Genomic DNA, 25,049 nt, shown 5'->3' on the forward strand with positions numbered 1-25,049 from the left:
CAATAATTCTCTCTTCAGTTGTGTTCAATATACTATTTATCCCATTCCAGTTTCAATAAATACAGTTATCATTACCAAAAGCCCTATTTAGTGGCTTCTAAATTGATCTGTTCTTTTTTTCCCACACAATAGTTTCAAATTCTCCCATTGGCTCTTTAGTCATTTTATGTATACCTATTTAATCTCACACAGATTGTTCTATTATTTCTGCATCTTGGGGTACTAATTCTCCAAGTTATTGTCTCTGTTGATTATCCTTCATGGATTAACTTTTTGTGTTTCTAATGTTTTTAGTTAAAGTTCATTTTGTGGGGGAGGGTTATTCATTTCTGCAAGAGTCTCATATGCCCTCAGCAATGAATGTGACCCTGATTTTCATTTTTTCAGGGCTCTTGGGATTCTATGGTTCCTAGATCAATTTTTATGTTAATTTCTAAGTTTATGGTTTCCATACATAGGAAATGAAATTTGAAAACTTATACCTGTCTCAGGAACAGGCTTTGGGATTCAGTTTCTCATAGAAGATATGCTTTTACCCCCACTTAGAACCTAGGAAAGATAGCAAGATTTCTTGCCCCTTCTTTCAGCCACCGGACAGAGTTTTTCTAGTCTTTTCTTTTCTTTCTTTCTTTTTTTTTCTTTCTTTCTCTCTCTCTCTCTCTTTTTCTTTCTTTCTTTCTTTTTTAATGATTAGGAAGCCCTTTGAAGGATTCATTTTATGCAAGATCTCAGTCTCCACTTCCTGTCTCACATGGGACCAAGGCCACAAATCCTGAACCTATATAGCTGTTACATGGGCATAAAAAAACCACCAGCCCTCAGTACCCCAAATCCTGGCCCAGTCTCAGTGCCCTCTGCACAGTTTTGCCACCATCTGAAGCTTAGTTTCATGGGTTTATGTTCCCTGTTCTTTTCTGATAATGACAATTTCCCTATCTTTTCTTTGAGCTTGACTCTGTATTTTTAATTTGGAGTAAGAGGAAGGTTATATTTTTTTCCAGTAGTTCTATGTTTGTAAAAGGGGTCCCTGCCAGTTCAGTTGCCAGAACAAGAAAGTTGGCATATAACACATTTTTAAGCTTGAACATAATTGTTTTACTGCTAGAATTTCTAGATCAAAAGTCACACACATGCAGCTCTTGGGATAAACCCAACCCACAGATGTGTTTTGTTTGGCCTGGATGCTTTTGGCCTACACTTTGGGTTTTTGTTTTGTTTTGTTTAAAAACAAAGTTGGCTTCTCATTTGAGAAGCCAACTTTTAAAAATCAAGGAATTTCACATAAAAATCCAGATTTTCTAGTTTTTCTTTAAAAATGGAAAGATCTGGCAACAGTGGGCCCATCTTCCATCATTTACAACCCATAGCAGTTAAGTAGCACCTGCTCTCTACAGTCAGGGTACACGTTTTCCTGGTTGCTAGAATCTACCTCCCACTCCTCAGGGTCCCATCCAGGCATTTCACCCATTGACATTACCTGCTTGGTCTCTACAGATATTCTAACTTGCTCTCCCAGCCCAGGACTACAAATTGCATCCAGATTTCAAATGTGAGTTGCCCTAGTAGACTGGAAGCTCCATGGGGGCAGGGACTGTGGTTGGCTCATTCACCACTCTATTCATACCCAGCACAGTGTCTGGCTGGTGGTAAGCATTCGGTGCTCTTGGATTTTGAATCAATTAGTTAAAGAATGGATGAGTTATTCTAAAAATAAACAACCCAACAGTCCAAACAATTCTGCGGCAGAAACCTCTCCAAAATGTTGGCAGCCCTGAAGTCCTTAATGTTTAAATCCTGAGTATCCTGTCTTAAGTAATCACAGGCAGTGATGTAGCAAGTGGAAGTTTGTTATTTCCCATACGGTTTTCAACAAGTCTCTTAATTTTCCTCCGCCGCCAACTCTCCTTTGGAGAATGGGCAAAAATATCAATACTTCTCTATCTGAGGGACTAACACTAAGAAATCCAATGTTTCTCAGAGAAGCTGTGCTATATATACATGTGACCCAGTAATGTTAGGGCCTGGTGCAGCCGAGTCAGCATGGGAAAATCTTAAGTGCACCTGGAGAGAGACTGGGGTGTAATTTCCAGAGATGGGTTATTGAATGACAGCTTCCCCCTCGGTCCAGTGAGAAATTTAATTTGCTGAGGACGCAACACAGGAAGCATTTGCCGATTAAAAACATGTCTAAACAGATGTTCTGCTTAGCCTGGAAGAAGGATCTTAATGCAACTGTCATTATTGGATTTTCTTGGATTACTACTATCTGGAATTGGAGTCCAAATAGAAGGATGTAATTATTTATTATGGTCCAAGAGGCCTGCATCTGAAGAGGAGCAAATGCAGAGGAGGACTCCCTTCAGGGGTGTCTGAAGGGATTTAACATGCTGGGGGCGGGGTGGGCTGGGGGATAAAGTCCATTTAAATTCTCTGGCTCTGGGAGTATACCCTATCCTCTCTGAATATCTGCCATAGCTATTTGATGTTCCGTTTCCAGCTGAAGGCACAGCCGTATTATAAACGGCACAGCCTCCTCAAGCAAGGAACTGCGGATTTTCGATTAGTCAACCAGTCCCTCCTACACTGGAAGTAAACACCCTGACTAGTCCAGCCATCTGCATAACCCTCACCCCATGGGTGATGGGCAAATTCGCACCTTGCCTGTGGCGATCTTGAAAGGCTCAGTAAAGGGGGAGACTGTGGATTATTCTGCACGATGGTTCCCAAACCTGGCTGCACGTTGGATTCAATCAGGAAGCTTTTAAAAAATTCTGGTGTCCGCCCCCCTGCCCTGAGATTGGGACTCAATTGGCCTAGAGGACTGTCAAGGCATCTGTGCTTTTTCAGGCTCCCCAGGTGATTCGGATGCATAAGGAAGTTTGAGAACCACTGATGTAGCCCAAAGATTAAGAGCAAGAGATTCAGGGTCAGGGGGACTTAGGCTCAAGGTAAATGCTGCCATTCACTACCTGTGTGGCTCTAGATGAGCCACTGTCCCCTGAGATCTCCTTCCTGCTGCATGGCGGTGTCATGGGCATGGAACCAGGCAATGAACATCAAACGTCTGCTGTGTTAGGGCTCCACGAGAGCTGCAGTTATCACCATGACATCTGCATTTGGGGACAGGCTAGAAAGAATGCCTAAAGTCAGGTTCAATGGTTACACCCAGATATGCTGACATAAGTGACATTCAGGGGTTCAGGTGAGGCTCTGTGCCCAAGTTTGAGGGATCCCTGCTCTCTGGTGCAACCTGATTCCATTATTATTTGCTGCAGCACAGAGCCCTTAGGGACTGCTACAGAAAGTGAAAGGTCCATTCTCTTTTATGAATATGGTTCTGGAAATCAGGCTCTACCAAAACAGTCGCAGCTTCATTTGAGGAACAGTTACAAACTCCATTTCATTAATCCCATTATCGGCCCCAAAATGCATGCTGAGCTCTCATCTCCAGGGTAGGAAGGCTCCTCAGACCGGTCTGCCAAGGGGTGCCAAGTGAGCAATTCCCCAAGCCCCCCAGACCTCCCCAAAGCTGGAAGCACAAATCCCCGCCATCAGGGCTGAGGGGGGCAACATAATGCCAGGAAATACACCTGGTCCTGCAGCCAGCCGACCAGGGGCTTCCCTCAGATCCTTTCTCCTGCTTAGGCGGTCCCTTTTTCTGGGGGTGGTGGAAGCGGGGTGGGTTGTAATTAAAGGGGAATCTGAGATTGGCACAACTTGCCTTATCTTTAATTCAAACAAAAACAAGAGGCACCCAGGCTGGCACCTGACAGTGTCCTGGAGGGACAGATGGGAAGGCTGGGGGAACAAGCTAGAAGGGATGGCCTTCACCTCACCTTGGGGGTCTCCTTCCTCCTCAGGCTCACCCTGGATGCTTAAAGACCTGCTCGTCTGCTGCTGTAATACAGAGTGAAGGGACTGGCCTAACCTTGACATTATCCTCTTGAAACACACCAGGATCATTTGAGAGGCTGCAGACTATGGATGTAGCCAGCTGCAGGGGTGTGCGGCATGGGTGGGGCAGTGCTGTCATCATCCTCCTTAAGACACCCAAGAAGATCTCTCGTCACAGTGTGAGCACCGTGTACAACCCAACCAGAGGCAGAATTGTAATGGGCTGCGGGAGCGTTATTCCTTCCTGTCTTCTGTAATGGTGTTTCTGTGCAGCTGTTAAACAGCTGTGAAATCCCAGTCCAGAGGTGGACGATGCACTTTCCGTGCTGGATAATCTAATTCTTGGAGGTGAAGGTGGAGAGAGAGAAGGGGAAGAGCTACACTCATTGGGTACCTTTTAAGTTCCAGACACATGGCGATGCGCTTTGCATAAATATTGTTTCTAATTCTCTCCAAACCTTAGATGAAGAGCTGGATAACTTATCCAAGGTTGTGACTACTAAGTGGCTTGCTGGGATGCAAACCCAAGTGTGTCTGACTGTTCAAGTTTATTTGGTTGGGTCATATGACACCCAAAAGAACAGTAAATCTTAATATTAAAAATTCTGACGATGGCTATTGCTGGTGAGCAGGAAAGATGCAGGGAGGGAAGGCAGTAGATGGTCTCCAAATATGGCCACAGCTCTCATCCCTGTAAGTTCATGCCACTTCTCACATTAAGGGGTGGAATCTATTTTCTTTTCCTTGAAGCTGAGCTGGCCCTTTGGCTTGTTTTGACCAATAGAATGCGGCAGAAGTAGCATTCAGAGTCCATGCCTTAAGTGGACTGGTGGCTTCTGTCTCCTCTCTCTGGCAAGCCAGCCACCACGCTATAAAAAATCCTTAGACAACTAAATGGTGAAGGTCCATGTGGAAAGACAGCATGTGGAGGCACAGTGAGGCACCAAACATGTGACTAAAGCTTTTTTTGGTCCTCTCGGCCCAGCCCAGCTGCTAGATGAATGTAATCAAGTGAGTGACCCCAGCTGACGTCAGCCAAAGAACCACCCCCGAAAGCCCAGTCAATGCACAGAATCATGAGACAAACAGATCACAGTTTGAAGTCACTAAGTTTGGGGGTGGTTTTCACACCATAAAAAATCCCTTAAATCGTGAAGGAAAAATTAGGTGTGGCGTCTACATCACTGAAGGGTAATGGCAAATCCTTCTGGTTTCATCCTTACACCCTGTGTCCATTTTCACCACTAAGTGCTGGTCATCTGCGGCCAAAATGAAGTGACACGGATTTTACCAGGTGACTGGAGCCTGAAAACGCCTAAGTCAAAATACCTTTGAGAAAGCAAAGCAGAAAAATACAGATTTTAAAGGGGCCCTGCGCACGGTCCCAGCAATACTTGGTGTGACTTAAAATCAGATGCACGTTTGTCAAATGGTGGTGGTGGGGATTGTGAGTGGAAGAGTCTGCCTCTCTCTAAAGGAGATCAGACTGCTAAGAGGGGATCAGCAAGCCAACAGGAAAATGGGCCAAGGACAGGAAGAAGCGAGTCACAGAAGTGCACCCCCAGATCACTGACAAAGGTAGGAAAAGACGCTGAAAGTCACCAGGAGTCAGAGAAACACAAATTAACTAATAATAAGCTATCGTTTCCATTATTAAAAACACTGATAATACCTAGTGCCAGGGAGGACATGGTGAAAGGAGCACACTTACACCTTTTGAAATGCATTTTAGCAACATCTATTTAAAATATACTAAGTGTGTAAGGATCTATATTCGGGTATTTTACTGCAACATTGTTTATGATGGCAAAAACTTGAAGTTACTATTAACTGATAAAAGAAGGATTGAATAAATTATGGTCCATTCATACCAGGAATATTTTGCAACTATTCAAAAGAATAAATTGAAGTTATACAAGTGTCTTGGAGGGGTTTTCCATGAGGTACTGATGAGTGAGAAAAGCATAATGCATAAAAAACACGTATCAAATATGATCCCTTTTTAAAAAAAAGGACAAAACATATCTGTATATATGTTTATGTGTTTATATGTATGTTTATATATGCATATGTATACATCTCTGCATCAGTGTATATGTGAATATATGTGCATGGAGAAAAATACGAAAGGGTGAAAACAAAGTTATTAGCATGCATTACCTGGGGAAGAGTAGAGGGGTAACATGTGGAAAAAAGAAGTGTAGCCAAATTAAAGGGGAAAAAAAAAAAACACAACACTAAGAAAAGTATATGATGATATCATCATATTTGTACATTACTGTGAAGTTATATATATATTGTGTGTGTAAAATATAAAATAACATTAAAGAAAGAACATAAAATGAAGTGAATAATGGTTTGTACTTCACCTCTACAGAAGCATCCCTGAAACACAGGATTCTGGCATTTAAAAATGATTCATGGGCTTCCCTGGTGGCGCAGTGGTTGAGAGTCCGCCTGCCGATGCAGGGGACGCGGGTTCGTGCCCCGGACCGGGAAGATCCCACATGCCGCGGAGCGGCTGGGCCCGTGAGCCATGGCCGCTGGGCCTGCGCGTCCGGAGCCTGTGCCCCGCAACGGGAGAGGCCACAACAGTGAGAGGCCCGCATACCGCAAAAAAAAAAAAAAAAAAAAAAAAAAAAAATGATTCATTTTGCTCTGTGTTAATTTTATGTATCAATAGAAGGAATGCCCTTGTCGGCAACAAGCCCTGATTTCTGCAGGATGCAGGCCAGACAGAAGCCCAGCAGCCCTTCTCCTCCAGCACAGCTTCTGAACAGGAAAACCTTCTCTAAAACCGAGATGCTTCCAGTGAGGCGCCTCCCATAATCTCCAGGCTAGAATCTCTGAGAGCGCACGCGCGTCTGGGCGCTGGTGTGCAGACAGGCAGAGGTGGTACCTCCAGGCAGGCCCCTGCCACAGACAGCCCCCCCCGCAACTGTCCACGGGGTCTCTAGTCTACACCTGCCTCCCAGTCCCCACCCCAGCTTTAGTTCCCTTTCTTGCTTCCCAGGCCCACTCATTCTGTCAGATCCCTAGTTCCCAAAGCCTCGTCATCCCTCCTCTCCATCCTCAGGGCCTTCAGCTCGCCAGCCAAGGGCTAGAGAGAAAAGTCACGCCCAGAGTCTAACTGGAGGCCATCCAGTCCCCGAGCAACCAAATACCACCCTTATACCTTTCTCTGGCAGACGGCCCACCCCACTCAACAAAAGGCCTCACTGCCCCCTCATTTACAGACTTCACTGCTTCTAGTTGACTAAGATTGAAAGTAAAAGGTACAATAAGAGGTTCCCAAAGCCAGGATCAGGGATGGGGGAGGGAAATGGGTGCGACTGGAACTAGACAGTGGTGATGGTGGTACAGCATTGTATATGTGCTTAATGCCCCGAAATGGCACACATTAAAATGGTTAAAATGGTAAATTCTAGGTTATGTGAAATTTACAACAACTGAAAAGCAAAGAGTACCCCAAGGCCTGGTGGGGCCTCACATTACCCTCGCTAGCTTCCTCACTGCTGGTATTCGTGGCTGTAGCATTCGACCAGCTCTCAGATGGCTGCTCTCCAAGCCCACCTAAAGGAACAAAGAAGAAAAGAAACGTGAGGACGCACCAGCCTTCTTTGCACCAGCACCATGAGATGAGGGAACAAACCTGGTCACCTGGGGGATGCTCAGAATCGCCAGTGGGTCAGTAAAGATCTGTTTAACAAAGGATGACTGGGCCCCTACTCGATGCTCAGGCCAAAAAGAACTTGCTTTCTTATAACCATGAACATAGTTCAGAAATTATAAATGTAGCCTCTCCTCTATCAGTTCAAGGGCACTTGGAGTGAAACATATAAAGTTAACAGGCGAATCCCAAAGTCAGCTTCCTAACCCCCAACTCCCTGAGAAAGCCCAATGCAAACCGGACACTCTCTGGTTCTGGAGTTCCCCGCACGGGATGCAGGGAGACGTCACCAGTGCCACTCCTAAATATGTGATGTGACAGTTGCTGCTGCCTTGGCTTATACTGGCATCCTGGCTTCCTCTTTGGGGTGTGAGTCTCCTTTTAGAAATTGCTCTGCTTACTTTATAAATCAGACTCTGCCGACACTGCCTCAGTCAAGGGCAGTGATGCACGTACTCGTTTGCTAGTATCGTCATCTAGAAACCAGGTTCACATCTGTCCCCACCAGGAAGATGGTCTGTCACCATCTATTATTAGACCTACTGTGAACCAGGTACAGTCCAGGGCAGCAGGGATTCAGCAGTGAACAGGACAGACAGTGCCTAAGTTCCAAATGGGCGGTTGGACAGTAAATGGTAGGTAAGAAAATAAAGGAATAAGATGATTGCAGGTTCAGAAAATGCTCTGAAGATCAAATGCAGTATGTGGTAACGTGGCCTGGAGCAGCTGCTTAGAAAGCGGTCAGAGAAGGCCCTTTAGGGAGGTGACATTTGGGTTGAGACTTGGAAGACAAGAAGGAGCCAGCCACACAGAGATCCGGGCCAGCGGGTCCCAGCTGAAGGAGGATCAGGAAAGAATCTGGATCGGAAATGAGCTTGCCATGTGGAGGGGCTGACCGTGGTGGAGAGAGGGAGGCTGGTTCCTCAGGGATATTAAGAATACAGTTGGAGGCACAGCAACAGGAGAGGCTGATGGCTTAGATATGAGGGACTGAGAGGGGTCCCGAATGATGCCTACATTTGGCAGTTGAGCAGCTGGGTGGGTTTGGACACCAGGGAGCAGATGTGAGGACAAAGCCTGTGTCCAGGAGAGACTATCATACATGTGAAACCACACCAAAGCACCTACAGGACAATCTACTTGTGCAAAATATTTCTTGCATTTGTTTAGAAATCTGCAGCTTACAAAAGCAGTTTCCCCATCTCCCCTTGGACCTTGATGAAAACACTCTGTAGCAGAAGTGTAACCCCATTTTACAGAGGAGAAAACTGAGATACAAAATGATCAGCCCAGGGTTGCCAGCCCGTAAGGGAAGCTGAGGGCTCAGGACAGTCTCCTGGTCAGAAGCCCGATGATATTTCCTGTGCTCCATAGGTCACAGGCTTCCAGAGCTGCTCAAGGAAGGGTCCCAATGCCCTGGCCCCTGACAACCACAGAAGACAGCCCTGTGGTCCTGCATCCCAACTCCTGACATGCAGACCACTTCTCTCCCTCTGGTGACTGACACTGGCGGTGGACCAGGCGCGCGCAGATATTTTTACATGCCTTCATCCTGCTCGTCCGCTGCCTTTCTGGCCAAGTCAGAATCCACTAACACACTCCCTGCAGCTGCCGGGGCGTTCGCTGCCAGCTCCCAGCCCTCTGGGTATTCTTCCAGTTGCGATATCATTTCCTCTCGGGCTAAAGGTCAGGGGAAATCCTGATGGTATGAAAATCACTGGCCAGCAGAGGAATGTGCCCTGTGCAGACTGAAGGAGAGCCTGAGGCCAAGGCTCCTGGACTAGCTTAGTCTTCACTCCCTGTGTAACGGAGGATGAGACCTTGGGTGTTAGTACTTTTCATCTGTCAAATGGGCTGTTCCAAGTTCCGAATGAGGTAATGGTTTGTTTAGGCATTTGCTCATTCAACAAATGTTCATCCGACACCTGCTGCATGCCAGATGCTGTTTCTGCTGCTCAGGATATGACACTGAACGAACTCTACCCTGACCTCATGGAAATTATATTCTGGTGGAGGGTAGAGGAGAAAATGGTAAACAAACAGGTGACTAAATATATAAGTCGGCTGTTGACAAGCGCTATGAAGAAAATATAAGGGTGAGGGGAACAGTGAATGCTAGGGGTGAAGGATTGCCATTTCATACAAGGCAGAAAAGCAGAAGTCTGAAGAAAGTGAGGGAGAGGGTCTGCAGATATCTGGGGAAGAGCATTCCAACTGCGGGGACAGCAGGTGCAAAGGCCCTGGGGTGGGAATGTGCTTGACAGTAGGGAGGTGGGTATGACTGGAATGGAATGAGCCAGGGAAAGAATAATAGGTGATGAGGTCAGTGAGCAGTGGAGGGTCTGGGGGGGTCAGCTCCTGGGGGAACTTGCAGGCCATTTTCAGGATTTTGGCTTTTATTCTGAGAGATCTAGACGGGAGCCAGAGGACATGAAAGGGTTTTGTGACTCCACTGGCTCTGAATATGATCAGGGTTATTAGTAGCGAACAGGAGGGGAACACAGGAGCTGGGATTTGAAAGGAGGTTCTGCAAAGCACCAGCCCATCATGGAGGGTTGGAAAGTTTAGACCTGCTTGGCTCCTACAAAAAAAAAAAAAAAAAAAACGACCTGTAAGGGTACCTGAGCACAGCCTGGTTCAAGGTTAGCTGGAGGCTGTGGTTGAGGGAGCGATGGCTGGGAGAGATTGATATTCAGCTTTGCAGCAGGCAGAGGAGGTGGGGGGATAAGGACTTCTGATTCCCTTGGCCCCCTGGCCCTTGGGGTTACAATGGGAGCAAAGCTCTGGAGCTGGGGGGAGACCAGGGGCCCCCTAGCAGATGGAGGTGGGGAAAGAATCAGTGTTTACTATGTGCCAATTACGGTGCTGACCATGTGCTAGGAACAGTGCTAAATGCAGAGTTCTGTAATTCTAGCCTCGTGAAGACTCAGTGATAAAAGAGCCACAAACATCCTCATCTCACAGATGTGGAAACAAGGTTCCAAGAGGTGAAGTGACTTGCCTGTCCTGAAGGTACAGAGATGGTTAGTAATGGAGAAGCTGAAGGTGGGTCCTGGCGGACCTACCCAGATCTGTGCTCCTTCCCTCAGCCTCAGACCCAGAAAGAACAGGAGAACAAGTGGGATGTCTGGGGGGGCGGGGTGGCTGCCTATCCCCAAGGGAAAGTCACTGATGAGACTGGGGTCACAGCAATTAAGAACACACATCCCTTCTCTGTCACCCTTACCAGCAAGAGACTGGCAGCTCTTGTCATTTCTCCAAAGGGCAGCAAATCGCATGCTTCTAGTACAGTCGAGCCTGGGATCTACCTGGAGTGAATGTAATTTGGCCAATCCCCTGATGAAAACACTCCCAAGGTTTCCCACTGCCCTCGGGATGAATTCTAAGCCCTAACATGACCCATGAGGCCCACCCCTGTGATATGGCCCTGCTGGCCTCCTCCAGCTGGTACCTCAGGGCTTCCTGCTACTCCCCCACTCCCATTCTGTGCTCAGCCACCTAAGCTCCTCACGGTCCTCTTGGATTTCCATTCTCCTCTTGTTGATGCGCCTTCCTCTGCCACACCCACCTCTTCATCTGGCCAAATCCTACTGGACCTGCAAGGCTCAGCTTGAACACCACTTCCTCTGGGAAGCCCCATTGCTCCTCTTGGGCTAGAAGCCCCCTCCTCTGTGTTACCAGCACCCTGGGCCTTTTCACATCCCTTGCCGCAAGTAATTGGGATCTCCTGTCTACTCAGCTGATCCCCTAGGTTAGTTTTTAGCATCCTGAAGAAAGGGACCTTGTCTTGTCCAACAGTAAACACTCAGCACATGCGCCTGGCACATAGCAGACAATAAAATATGTGATTGATGGATGAACGGATGGATAGGTAGATGGATGAGTCAGGTAGACAGTGCTTACAGAGAAAACCCACTCATTTCTAACTCATCATCACTGACAGAGAAGTTTGTCTTTTTCAGCTTATGGAGGGAGGGAAGTAGATATTCTTGGAACAATGGCTTTCAACCTTCGCTGCACTTCGGGATCATCTTGAGAAGCTTTTTAGAAAAGTACTGAGGCCTGCATCCCACCCCCGGAGGTTCTTATTTGATTGGCCTGGGCCTTGGGAGTTCAAAAAGCTCCCCAGGTGATTCTAAGGTGCAGCCGAACTTGAGATTCTCTACTTAGAGAACCCTGTAAGAGGTAGCCTCAACTCACGATGTTTTCTTAAAACTAACCTCCTTCCTCCCCAGCTCACCAGGAATGGAAGATGTGGAGCTGAAGACAGACATCAAGTACTAAGAAAAGTCATTTCTCACATCTAAATCAATGGAATGTGTTGCTCCATTTCAGTAAAAGCAAGCAAATAAGACAGGTGTGACTGTGGCTATAACTGCAGCCATAAGCACACAGAACAAGGAAGAGAGAAATATAGTCTGATGCAGACAAAGATTGGGGGCAATGGGGGCAGGGAGTATTCAGGGTGTAGGGATATCTTTTTCCTTGGGTGTAACTGCAAGACAAAAAATATTTGAAAAAATACATATATATGCCCATATTTGATCTTTGGTTAATTACCTCTTCAGTGAGAGGCTATGCAAAGACCCTGTAGATTTCATTAGTCACAGGGGCTTATTCAAACGTCTCCTTTGCATAAGAAACCCAGGCTTACAGCTGGTCTCTGGGAAAGAATGCCATCCAGGCCTTGAAAAGAGAGCTCCAGGCCTGTTCATGCAGAGGTCAGCAGCCCGTGATGCATGGGGCCAGGCTGAAATGTTTCTATCCAGCATTTGCAATTCAATCCCACAGTTTCCTTTATGGAACAATTCACTAAATTCAGAGTTGTTCTTTTTTCTAATTCACCATATAATTCACCTCCCAAGTTCAATTAAGAAGCAATCTGTTAGCAACTTTGGGAGCAAGCTGCTTTTCTTTGGGAAAGCCCAATTTTCTTCCGCTCCCAACAAAAAGTGGCTTAATTATATGCATCATATGAGACATTGATGTACACACAACGCCCCTCTACATAATTAATGAAATATTAACTATATACATCCAAAGACGTCTAGGTAGAAAGGGATGGGCTTTTCCAAAGCCCGAAAAGACAGCCTTGGATCAATATTGTTCATTTGAATATATGATAATTCATAGTGACTATGAATTAATATTCATGAATATGATAATTGATAAACAAAACCTTATAGTAATTATTCCTTCTGTCTCATTCTTAGAGCCTAACGTTACTTGGCCCTCAGTTTTCTTTTTTTTTTAATTTATTTATTTATGTATTTATTTTTAGCTGCATTGGTTCTTTGTTGCCGTGCACGGGCGCTCTCTCATTGCGGTGGCTTCTCTTGTTGCGGAGCACGGGCTCTAGGTGCGTGGGCTTCAGTAGTTGTGGCACACAGGCTCAGTAGTTGTGGCTTGCGGGCTCTAGAGCGCAGGCTCAGTAGTTGTGGCGCACGGGCTTAGTTGCTCCATGGCATGTGGAATCTTTCTGGACGAGGGCTTGAACCCGTGTCCCCTGCATTGGCAGGCGGATTCTTAACCACTGCGCCACCAGGGAAGCCTGGCTCTTGGTTTTCTTAAACGCAAAAATAACTGCCATTTTTAAATGCTGATTATTTGCAGGTACTCACATATGTTATCCTGTATTTAATCCTCAAACTAATCCTCTGAGGTGGGTATCAGTGCCATTTTACACACAGTGTAACTGAGGCTTAGAGCACTTAAGATATCACTGTGGACACACAGCCATTGGGTGGAGAGGTCAGTCTAGTGTCAAAGCCTTTAAGATAACACAAGTAACCTTGCCAGGACACTCTCAGCTCTCACATTTACTGACTTTTTAATACCTGTATTTACAGCTCCGTCCCATCAGAGGTAAATCTAGCACAAAACTGCTTTGCTTTACTCTAAGAAAAATTAAAAAATAATCTCTAGCACAAGAGAGATTTATTGCCAGTCCATTCATTCAATAAATACTGATTGAGTGTCTGCTTTGGGCAGCACGGTGCTGGGTTCCTGAAGGCGGAGACAGGCAGGGTCTATCTTCATGGTGCCTTCATGGTGCTAGTGGAGGGAAGAAAATCAACACTAAACAATGAGCTCCTGGGACTTCCCTGGTGGTCCAGTGGTTAGGACTCCACGCTTTCACTGCCATGGGCCCGGGTTCGATCCCTGGTTGGGGAAATAAGATCCCGTAAGCCACACGGTGCGGCCAAAAACAAAACAGGACAAAACAAACAAACAAACAAAAAGAGATCATTCTATGGAGGGATTAAGCACTTTCACGAAACTGAAACGAGTTTTATGAAAGAGCAATGGGGGATGGGAGCCCAGGGAAAGTCTGAGTTGGTGACATTTGAGCTGAGCTCTAAATGATGAGAGGGGGACACCCATCTGGGGAGAGTGTTCTAGCAGAAAACAAAACAAAACAAAACACCAGCAAGTAAAAAAAAGTCCAGAGGGAGGAAAATAAGAGTCCAATGGAGCTAGAACTAAGGCTAATACCTGAGGGAGGCAGGGCCAGCTTGTGCAGGGCCTTTGAGTCTTACCCTTACAGTCAACTTGCCATGCCCTTTGGTCCTATGTAATACGCGCAGCAATCCTGTGAATAAGTAACGTCATTCCTCTTCTACAGAAGGGAAGACTGAGGTTCATGAATAAGTTGCCCAAGGTCACCCAGCTGGTAAGAGACTGAATTTGCCTTTCCAGGCAGCCCCTTCTGACTCCAGAATCCATGCTCCTAACCCCTGCCCTCTACCTCACACCTGCACAGGTGTGGTCTGAACAAGCAACCCAAGCAAGGCCGATGGACGACACATCTGCACACCTCTGTCAGAAAACTACTGGCGAGACACACACAGCAGAGCTTTTCATTATTCATTAGGAAAAACGAAACCGAGGCAAAGCCCCTTTGACAGGTCGATTTAGGAATGAACTAGGCAACCACTGCGGTAATCAGCGTGTAATCCTAAGCAATTCGGCGCCAGGTAAAGTTATATCTGTGCGAAATTTCAGATATTACAGAAGGGAAAGAGAAAATGCGTTAAAAGATCACTGCCAGTCTTTGTTAATGAAATGATTCAATATTGGCAAGTGTATAATAAAACAGAAATTCTTATACACTGCTGTTGAAGGAGGAATATACATTGGTAACATGTTATGAGATAATTTAGCAAGATGTATCAAGGTCTTTTAAAACAAGCAATAATAGGACTTCGACCCAATAATATGACTTCTAAATATCGGTACTAAGGAATCGATTGACAATGAAAACAAAGGATGTTCATTCTCAACATTTGAAAGACAGACTGTAACAACCACACACCCCCAATAAAGGAATTATGATATAAGGGAACTTAACGTAACATTTTAAACTGTTTTAGAAGGAAGTTTGCTAAACGGGAAAAATGTTCATATTGTAAGTCCAAAAAGAGGTTAGGAAGTAGTACCCAGTATGATTCCATCTTTTACTTTTTAAAAAGCATATACGAAAAATTATGGAAAAAATACTGGAAGGAAATACGCACAATGTCTACTGTGATGATCCCTGATGGGTGATTTTTGGGTGAGTGTTACTTTTTTATATACTTTTTGTAATTTCTAAATTTTATTCAACATATCACTTTTATAATCAGGAATTAAAAATAAAGAAGAACTATATTACATCATACACTTTGCCTAAGAACATGTGCTCTGCACTTTGTAGTGTATGTCTGTACACACACACATACACACACACACCGTTGCCGGGAAACCCTTTTCCGATGGGAAAGAAACATACTCGTGTTTATGCAGATGGAAAGGTTGTGGTCCAATCTTTTTTTCTACTTTTCTGCTCTCACCATGGAAAGAAAAAATAATGAGTCCACACCTTGGCAAGATGGAAGAAAGGAAAGCTAAGCTCATTGGTGAGAACGGGAAAGGGCTTGTTGGAAACTTCTTTAAGACAGTGTCGGATGGGCTCTTGGGAGATCCAGTGCGCTCTTCCCCAGTCAGTTAACTGGCTCCCACCTGTGTCCTAGCACTGGCTGATGAGGCCTTGGAATTTGCTCCGACCCCAGGCAGAAGCTCATGGGAGGCTTCTTAATCATGCAAATTTGAGCTCTCTCTTTCCAGAGCCTCCAGCCAGATGTCCATCTTGCTTGGTGTTGGACCCTCTACCCATCCTGAATGCCTGTGTCTGCATCTTTCCTAGTCCCTGACTGTTGGTTGAGCTACACCAGACCTTCTGCTCAGGGATGCTCTTGAAGGACTTGCTGCTCACCTGGCTTCAAACCTTCAGAGCTCTCCTGGGCCCTGGACTCTAGGTCTTCTTGCACACTTGGTCTGCATCTTTCCTACTCCCTGACTGTTGGTTGAGCTACACCAGACCTTCTGCTCAGGGATGCTCTTGAAGGACTTGCTGCTCACCTGGCTTCAAACCTTCAGAGCTCTCCTGGGCCCTGGACTCTAGGTCTTCTTGCACACTTGGTCCACGTCTTTCACACCCAGCCTGGCCTTGGCTTCTTGGCCATTTCCATCATTTATTGCTGTATAACAAACTATCCCTCTAAACAGAGTGGCTTAAAATAACCACCATTTTATGCCTGCTTCTGATTCTGAAGGCCAGGAGCTGGGGCAAGGAACAAATGGGGCTGACTTTTCTCTGCTCTGGGACCTGAGCTGGGTTGACTTGAAATGGCCGAGAGATGGCTGAGATAGCTCATGTGGAGGGCAGCATTCCAAAAGGATGAGCCCCACTGTGTAAGTGTTCGTCAGCTTCTGCTTCCATCATGCTTTCTAATGTCTTACTGGCCAAAGCAAGTCACACAACCAAGCCCAGAGTCACGAGGAATGACTGTGCCAGGTGAGGTTTGTCAGGGACCACGAATGGAACAGCCTACCCCCTGCTTGATCTCTAGAGACTTAAAGTTCTAGCAAGTCAGGTGGTTTGAAAGATGGACCTAGAGTGCCAGCTCTGGAGTCAGATTGTCCAAGGTTAAACCTTTACTATGTCACTTACTAGCTGTGTGATCTTAAGTCACTTAACCTCTCTATGTTTCAGTCTCTTCATCCATAAAATAAGGATGAGAGTATTCACCTCTTAGGGCTGTTATGAAGATTAAGAGAGATGATACATTCAAGACATAGAAAAATGCCTGGCTCATAGTCAGCACTCATTGAGTTAGCTATTATTACTATTGGCTCTAAAACTGTTCTGAAGGCTGAAAGAGCAGAATGGGTTGAAACAATAAGCCACAGAGACAAGACATTTTATACCAAAAACACCGCAAGTGAAGTAAAAAGTTAAGTTCTCCTTAAAGTGCACTTAACGAAACCAAGTTTAGGCTGAGGATCCATTAATACTCATTGGCAAGCAGTGACAATAAGACATCCACTGTACCCGAGCATGTTATTTTTTTAAAACTTGCTCCGTAACAATTTGAGACATCAAATAACTAAAAAATTAACCAAAGATATATGTTAAGAAAAGACTCAGGTGACCAGGTTGTGTGTAGTCATCCTGTTATCCCTGGGAGAGTGGAGTGGCTTGGCCAAGATAGTTAAGAGTCATTCACTGAGTAGTGGGTCCCAAATTACAGGCTAGAGCTTTGCTGAGAGACCCAATAATGTTTACTGGGTCTTGTGTGCCAAGGACTGTGCTTGCTGCCTTACGTGTATTTTCTCATTTAATTCTCAGCACAGTCCTGTGAGGTAGGGACTATTACTGGCTTTACTTACAAAAGAAAGAACTGAGGCTTAGAAAACTTTAAATAACTCACCCACAGTCACACAGCTAGTAAGAAGCAAGACCCAGATATAATCCCAGGCCCATCTGATTCTACTGATGGTCTTTATAATACAGGGCTAGGGATTCCAACCTTAATAATAGACAGTAAATGTCCCAATATATAAGCCTGGGAAAATCCCAGCTCCTCATTCTCTAGAGTAAGTTGGGTCAGTGGTCCCCAATCTTTTTGGCACCAGGGACCGGTTTCATGGAAGACAATTTTTCCACGGAATGGGGGGCGCAGATGGCTCAGGCAGCAACGCGAGTGATGGGGGGCAGCAGATGAAGCTTCGCTCACTGGCCTACCGCTCACCTCCGGCTGTGCAGCCCGGTTCCAAACAGGCTGTGGACCGGTAGCAGTCCACGGCCCCAGGGGTTGGGGACCCCTGAGCTAGATGATAAAGGGTCATGTTCCCAGGGAGATCTCTCTACATCTCAGGCATGGTTCTGAAGGCTCAGTGACCCGTGTTTGTATTCCGAGGTGGGAAGTGCACAGGAGACTGGAGCAAGACCCCTGAGGAAGAGCAGGAGAAGACGGATGATGAATGGGAACCTGAGCTCCCAGGGAAGTTGTCCTGCAAACCACTCTCCACTCCCTGGCGGCTGCCCCAGACACACTGACAGTCAGAGCTCTCCAGCCCCAAATCAGGAATCATACCAGATGTCCTTGAAGACTGAGCAGGTTGTTCCTCAGGAATAGGAAGTGGTCCCCTCCAGGCACAAAAGAGGGCCCCTTCACTTTTGGCTGAGCTCAGGACCACTGGATTCCCTCAGAGCCATCTAAGGTATCCACCTCTAGCCAGGGCTCACCACCTGCCTTGAATCAAGCCAGTTCCACAATGTGCTATGAATCAGACACCACCCCATCCACAGGAGCCATGAGGCAGAGAGAACAGTGAGAGCAACCTGGTGAAGGAAATCCCACTCTCAACCTGGAAGTTTAGGAGGGCTTCCTGGAGGTGGCATTGAAGGACAAGAAGGGTTTCAATAAGTAGAGACGGGAGGGAGTCAGGCAGGATAGACCATAGAAGAGAAAAGACTAGCCCAGCTTGGTAGCACAGCTTTTTTGACCTGAGTGATCTTTGGCATGATACTTAAATTCTTAGAGCCTCAGTTTCCTCATCCATAAAAAAGGACACCATGGGATCTAACTTTTTAGGTGTGAGCAACACATAATACAATGTCTGGCACCTTGTAGGGACCCCATAGCCTTACTGATGATTATTCTCTTTTTTTTTTTTTTTTTTGCGGTACGTGGGCCTCTCACTGCTGTGGCCTCTCCCATTACGAGCACAGGCTCCAGACGCGCAGGCTCAGCAGCCACGGCCCACGGGCCCAGCCACTCTGCAGCCTGTAGGATCTTCCCGGACCGGGGCACGAACCCGTGTCCCCTGCATTGGCAGGCGGACTCTCAACCACTGCGCCACCAGGGAAGCCCAGCCTGTGGTATCTTGATGACCATACTAAAGTTTAAGCTCTGGCCAGGAGCACAGCTATACCAACCTGGTATCTGTCTTCAGACCCCAGCCTGCGAAACCCAGCCTCCCCCATTCAGGACAGAATGGAGTGTCCTGACAGAATGACAGCTTTTCTCTGCCCTACCCCTTGCCGAAAATTTTAGTAGGGTCTAAGAGCACATCCCAGTGTCATTTAGAAGAAGGAAGGAGAGAGAGGGAGGAGGAGACAGATGAGAAAGGAGTAGCTGCTCTTTCCCTCAGACAACAACTGTCACCTGAACTTCCCATGGGGTTTGGTCCTTTTTGGTTCCCAAAGCTGTAGAGGGGAATTGCTGGTCTTCAGAGGCCCTGGAGGGATTAGTTGGGGCCTCTTTCACACGGATTTCCAGAAGCTTCTGGGGCAAGGGGGTGCTTCTAAAGCAGGGAGTGGCTGGGTGAAGAAGCGGTGGGGCAGTAGAGAGGCAGTGGGGGAGAAATTCAGACACAGTGCTCACGGCTGATGGTGAGGCAGGAAGGGAGCACAGGGACCCAGGAGCACGGTGGGACACCGATTAAATTCTCCCCTGAGACGCTGAAGGCCAAAATTTGGACCACCAAGCTGAATGCATAAGAGGAAGATTCTAGAAGAATCTTCTCAGTCCCCATTTATTTCCTTCGGGGATCACTGAGCATTACCAGCAACGATCTCATTTATTTGCTTACATGTTTATTGCCTGCCTCCCTGACACCCTCTAAAAAGCTAGCTCCATCTTCTCCCCTGATGTACCCCCTGGCCTGGGACAGTACCCAACACACAGGAGGTGGCTGCCGGTGGGAGGGGTGACTGGGGAAAGGGAGGCTGCAGGATGTGAGGCTACAGCGGACATTAATGCCTGTCTCCAGTCAAGAAGTGATGGCATCCTGGAGAGTGATAGGACTGTAAGGATGGCGAGAGTTTACTTGGGAGGGCTATTTAGGTGATGGGATGAACATAACTCGGTACCCAGCTGGATATGAGAAGAGAGATGGAGGGAACTCCCTTCTCAGCTCTTAGATGTGATAAAGGCAACCCCTTGCCCATCCCTCACACTGAAATATGCCAAAAGAAGAGAAAATTTCAGAGGGCCCGTTCAGAATAGTCAACATAAGAGACTTGGGATAACTTTAACAGGAAGTGTGGATAACTGCAAGAGGAGAATTATACATTTGTACTGCAGTTTATAAAAGTAGTAGTAAGTGAAGAAAAAACATTCCATGTTCCTGGATGAATTGGGTAAATGCTACAAATGTGTCCATTTCTCCAAATGAAGTTATAAGTTTAATGCAATCATGATCCAAATTCAAGAGGATTTTGTTGGGATCTTCCTAGATTTTTGTGGAGAAGTGATCCTCAAATTCATGTAGAAGAATAAACAAGTGAGACGACTATTCAAGAAATTTCTAAAAATGAAAAGCAAGGACCATGAGGAAGGATGGCCACCAAATATTAAAACGTATAAAGAAATTAACATGAAAAGACACACAGGTGAATGGGATACACACGTTAACACTACATGTAAAAACACACACTATGTGATAAAGGAGACATGGGGAAAGAATATGAATTAGATGGTAATCCCGACAAGGGATTAATCTCCGAAATATAGAAACAGCCCATGTAGCTCTAGTCAAAAAAACAAAAACCCAATCAGAAAATGGGCAGAAGATCTAAATAGGTAGCTCTCCAAAGAAGACTTACAGATGGCCAAAAAGCACATAATGCTCAAGATCACTAATTATCAAATCAAAACTACAATGAGGCATCACCTTGCACCGGTCAGAATGGCCATCATTAAAAGTCTACAAACAATAAATGCTGGAGAGGGTGTGGAGAAAAGGGAACTCTCCTGCACTGTTGGTGGGAATACAAATTGGTACAGCCACTATGAAGAACAGTATGGAGGTTCCTTTAAAAACTTAAAATACAGCTACCATATGATCCATCAATCCCACTCCTGGACATATATCTGGAGAAAATCATAATCCGAAAGGATACACGCACCCCAATCTTCATTGCAGCACTATTTACAGTAGCCAAGACGTGGAGGCAACCTAAATGCCCATCGACAAAGGAACGGATAAAGAAGATGTGGTGCATATATACAATTGAATGTTATTCGGCCATCAAAAAGAATGAAATAATGCCATTTGCAGCAACATGGATGGACTTAGAGATTATCATACTAAGTGAGGTAAGTCAGACAGAGAAAGACAAATACCATATGATATCACTCATATGTGGAATCTAATTTAAAAAGAAAGATACAAATGAACTTAACAGAACAGAAGCAGACTTATAGATATCGAAAGCAAACTTATGGTTACCAAAGGGGAAACATTGTAGGGTTGGGGGGAGATAAATCAGGAGCTTGGGATGAACACATGCACATTACTATATATAAGATAGATGACCAATGGGGACCTGCTGTACAGCACAGGGAACTCTACTCAGTACTCTGTAATGGCCTATATGGGAAAAGAATCTAAAAAAGAGTGGGTATATGTATATCTATAACTGAAGCACTTTGCTGTACACCTGAAACTAACACAACATTGTAAGTCAACTATACTCCAATAAAATTTTTTAAAAATTCTAAAAATGAAAAGCAAGGACCTTGAGGAAGGATGGCCACCAAATATTAAAACATATAAAGAAATTAACATGAAAAGACACACAGATGAATGGGACATAAATGCTAGCACTACATATAAAAACACACACTATGTGGTAAAGGAGACACAGGGAAAAAAGATGAATTAGATGGCGTTGAGATTATTATTCAGAACTTGGGGGGAGGGGTGCCTCCAAATAAAACCCAAATGGATTGAAAGAATTAAGTATAAACAAACAAACCATAGAAAAACTTTGGAAAAATATGTTATTTCCCAGAGCTATAGTAGGAATAATTTTATACGTTTAGAAGTATAAGAAAAAGATAATCTGACTTGATATATTTAACTTCTAAACTTTAAAACTTTTGTATATCAGAAAGACTAATCCCCTAAAATGAAAACAAAACACCCATACAAGTGAAAATATCTGCATTGAAGATAACAAATGGTTACTATCCATATTATATAAATAGCTCATGCAAATCAATGAGAAAATCGTTATGTCTAATATGCATTGGATAAAGGAAATTGGTGAACATGTCATAGAAGAAAAATGTAATTAGTAGGTAAATATATAGAAGTTGTTTACCCTTGAGAAATGAAAACAGAAGCAAAAATAAGGTACCATTTTCCAACTATTAAAGTAGCAAAGTAAAGAGATTAATGGTAACGATGATGCTGAGTCAGGTGGAAACGGAATTTTCATTTTGTGAAGAATTATTTATTCAGCAAATTTGGTGAGCATCTACAATGTGCCTCTCACAGGACTAGGCACTGGGAGGGCACAGATAAATGATAATTCACAGAGCTCACAGTCCAGTCTGGGAGAAATAGGAAGACATCGGGCATTCAGAGGCTTCCCCGAGAGGGGCTGGCTGAGTTTGAGGGAAGGGCAGAAGTGGGTGCACGAAGACTTTCCGGGCACTGAGGCGGGGTAGGGGAGGGCCCATGGAGGAGAGTCCAAGTCCTCAGCCAAGTCCCACAGGAGTCTGATCCCAACACTCCTTTCCAGCTTCTCTTCTCCCCCAAGTCCCACCTTCTCACCCACCCGTCAACCCTGCCAAGCTCCCACTGCCATGACTGTGTTCAGGCTCTGCCTTCCACCTGCAATGCCCTCCCCACCTCAATCCTAATCAAAATCCTTCACAGCCTCTTCCATGAAGCCATCCCTTGCCTCTGTTTCACCTACATCTCCCTTGTGGCCCTTTACTCATTCACCCGTTCATTCATTCCCTCATTCAACATGCTTCCTCGGGGCACCTCTCTGTGCCAGGCACTGTACCAGGTTCCAGGGATAGAAGAACAGATCAGACACAGCCTCTCCTCTCAAGGAGCTCCCAGCCCTGATCATACCATGCCTGGAGTATAATTATTTGCAGACCAAGTCTATTGTCCCTACAAGGCACTTAACCCCTTGAGGACAGAGATAACATCCTATTTCCATTGTGTGGTGTCATAGCAGAGGCTTAACAAATATGTCTATTTGAATTGGACTGAATAGGATTGACTGATGCTTGCATATATTATCTCAGTTGTGTGTATTCTCACTGTACCTGTGTGGGGTGAGGTATTATTGTTACTCCCATTTTACAGATGAGGAGACTGAGGCTCAAAGAGGTTAAAGCACTTGATCTGTGGTCACCAGCTGGTATGTAGCAGAGCTGGGAGGCTCTAACCCCCGGCCCTTGCTCTGTGTCTCATCACCCTGTCCCTTGGTGTCTGACAGGAGCAGAGAAGGAATGGAAAACCCCAGGCAAGGAAGTTTGTAGGAAGTTAACCTACAACTAAGGGTTAAGACTTTCTCACTACCTGGTAAAAAGTCCTTCAGAAGAGACACAAGTTTGTCCTCATAGAACATCTTAAAAGGATTTTATCACATGGCCTTTGCACAGATGACCAAATGACCGATAAAGATTTACAGATGTCTCAAAGGACCCATGAACTGGGTCACAGAAAGAGTAGCAAGGAATTCAGGAATCAAAGAAAGGAAGACCAGACCAAGCCCTCTGCAGGGAACTGGAGGAGAGAAGCAGAAAGAGGACCATGGAGCTCCATGGCCTGTCTTTGACCTTTTGGGACAGAAGTCATCTCAGTTCAAGGAGAAGTACAGATAAATGGCTTCACCTTTAAGAGATAATCTAAGTGAACAGAGGTTCGGGTAACTAGTGTTTTTCTGGGTGGTGGCATATGTCAGTGAGGTGGAATGATCCTTTTATTTCAGAAAGGCTAATACCTATTAATGGTCCCATCCCTCTGATTCACTGGGGCAGAAAGAACCTGTTTTGATGCCAATACATGTGCTGGGCCATAAACCACCCGCTGCAAGACACTGTCCTGTTGGCCTGTTCTGTATGTCACCCCAGTGCCAGCCAGAACCTGGGACATGGCATGCTGTGTTGCAGGGGTGGGGAGGGGTTGGAGGGTGGGGGTGGGGAGGGGTTAGAGGGTGGGGTGGGGAAGGGTTAGAGGGTGGGGCGTGGGGAGGGGTTGGAGGGTGGGGGTGGGGAGGGCCAGAGATTGAAAGTTCAAAGAAAAGCAGAAAAGAGGCTCCAGAAGGATCGTCTTCCAGACTACTGGGCAACAGTTAAAGCCTAGGGACTCCTCTCTGGATGCAGAAAAGAGAAGCAGCCCTGGCCGGTGTCATGGGGCCTGCATTAGGGCCCAAGGATGTTGTCCCTTCCCCACCGGCCCAATGTGCCAACTCAAATGCCTAGAGTTGGGGGCCCAGGCAAGGAGTACATCAGCGTGAAAGAGGTCAGTGTGAAAGATGAATAGGGAGTAATGGGGTCTCTGGCAAACCACAGAGCACCTGCTCCTCCAGAGTCCAACCCATCGTTATGCAACTCCACTGATTGTTGCCATGTGGGATTGCTGGACCCGTGTGGCCAGATATTCCAACTTTTCAAGAGAAGCCAGAGTTCTGGATTTTTATGAGAAATTTGATTCTTAAATTTTGGCAGTAAATTTTTTAAAATATTAAGCACTACAAAACATATCTGCAGACTGTGTGGTGGACTGGCCGCTTAGGACCTCTGGGCTGCAGCGTGAATGGGAAAGTCGTGCCTCTAGGGGGCGCCCATGTCAGGGAAGACAGGCCTTCCTCTGGCAATGGCAGTAAGGTCCAGGGATGCAGGAGGGTCATGGAGAACCTGGGAAGCAGAAGCCAGTAGCAGCAGGAGCAGGATGGGGGCTGGATAAAGTTCAAAGGCTCAGCACCCAGGTCAGCTGGGGCTTTTCTCTCACTGTTTATGGGCAGTCTTATTAAAGGACACTAAGAGAAATAAGATGACCAGAATGCAGAATGAGATTCCACTGGCACCCCCACCACCTTCACCACCCTCTCTCTCTGGATCTCTTTGGAAACCACAGAAATAATGACCCACAGACCTCAGTGTAAATGGCCCCAGAAGAAATGTGACTCTGTCCGGGCCATCCAGCACTTCAGCCACAGGTTAGCATGACGCGGGGAGTCTCATCCCAAACTCACACCGCAGAGCCACCCCTTGAACTGCGTCTCCAGCTCTCCCAGTCCAGCCCCCTGGTCACCGGTGTGACCGGTGTGACACTGGTCCAGTGTCTACATCTTTCACGCGGCTCTGGGGCAGGGGGCAGTCTGACCTTTCTCAACCTCCTCTCT

General features: G+C 45.9%; 1 protein-coding gene across 1 annotated transcript in view; it reads right to left on the bottom strand.

Annotated features, from left to right (window-relative positions):
• Positions 1-25,049, bottom strand: part of TLL2 (tolloid like 2) — a 128,613-nt gene that overhangs the window by 58,516 nt on the left and 45,048 nt on the right. The window contains exon 3 of the mRNA XM_032608470.1: positions 7,390-7,467. Within this exon, the coding sequence (XP_032464361.1) occupies positions 7,390-7,467 (78 nt within the window). The remainder of the gene's footprint in view (positions 1-7,389; positions 7,468-25,049) is intronic.

The sequence above is a fragment of the Phocoena sinus genome, chromosome 16 (assembly GCF_008692025.1).
Source record: "Phocoena sinus isolate mPhoSin1 chromosome 16, mPhoSin1.pri, whole genome shotgun sequence".
Lineage (NCBI taxonomy): Eukaryota > Metazoa > Chordata > Mammalia > Artiodactyla > Phocoenidae > Phocoena > Phocoena sinus.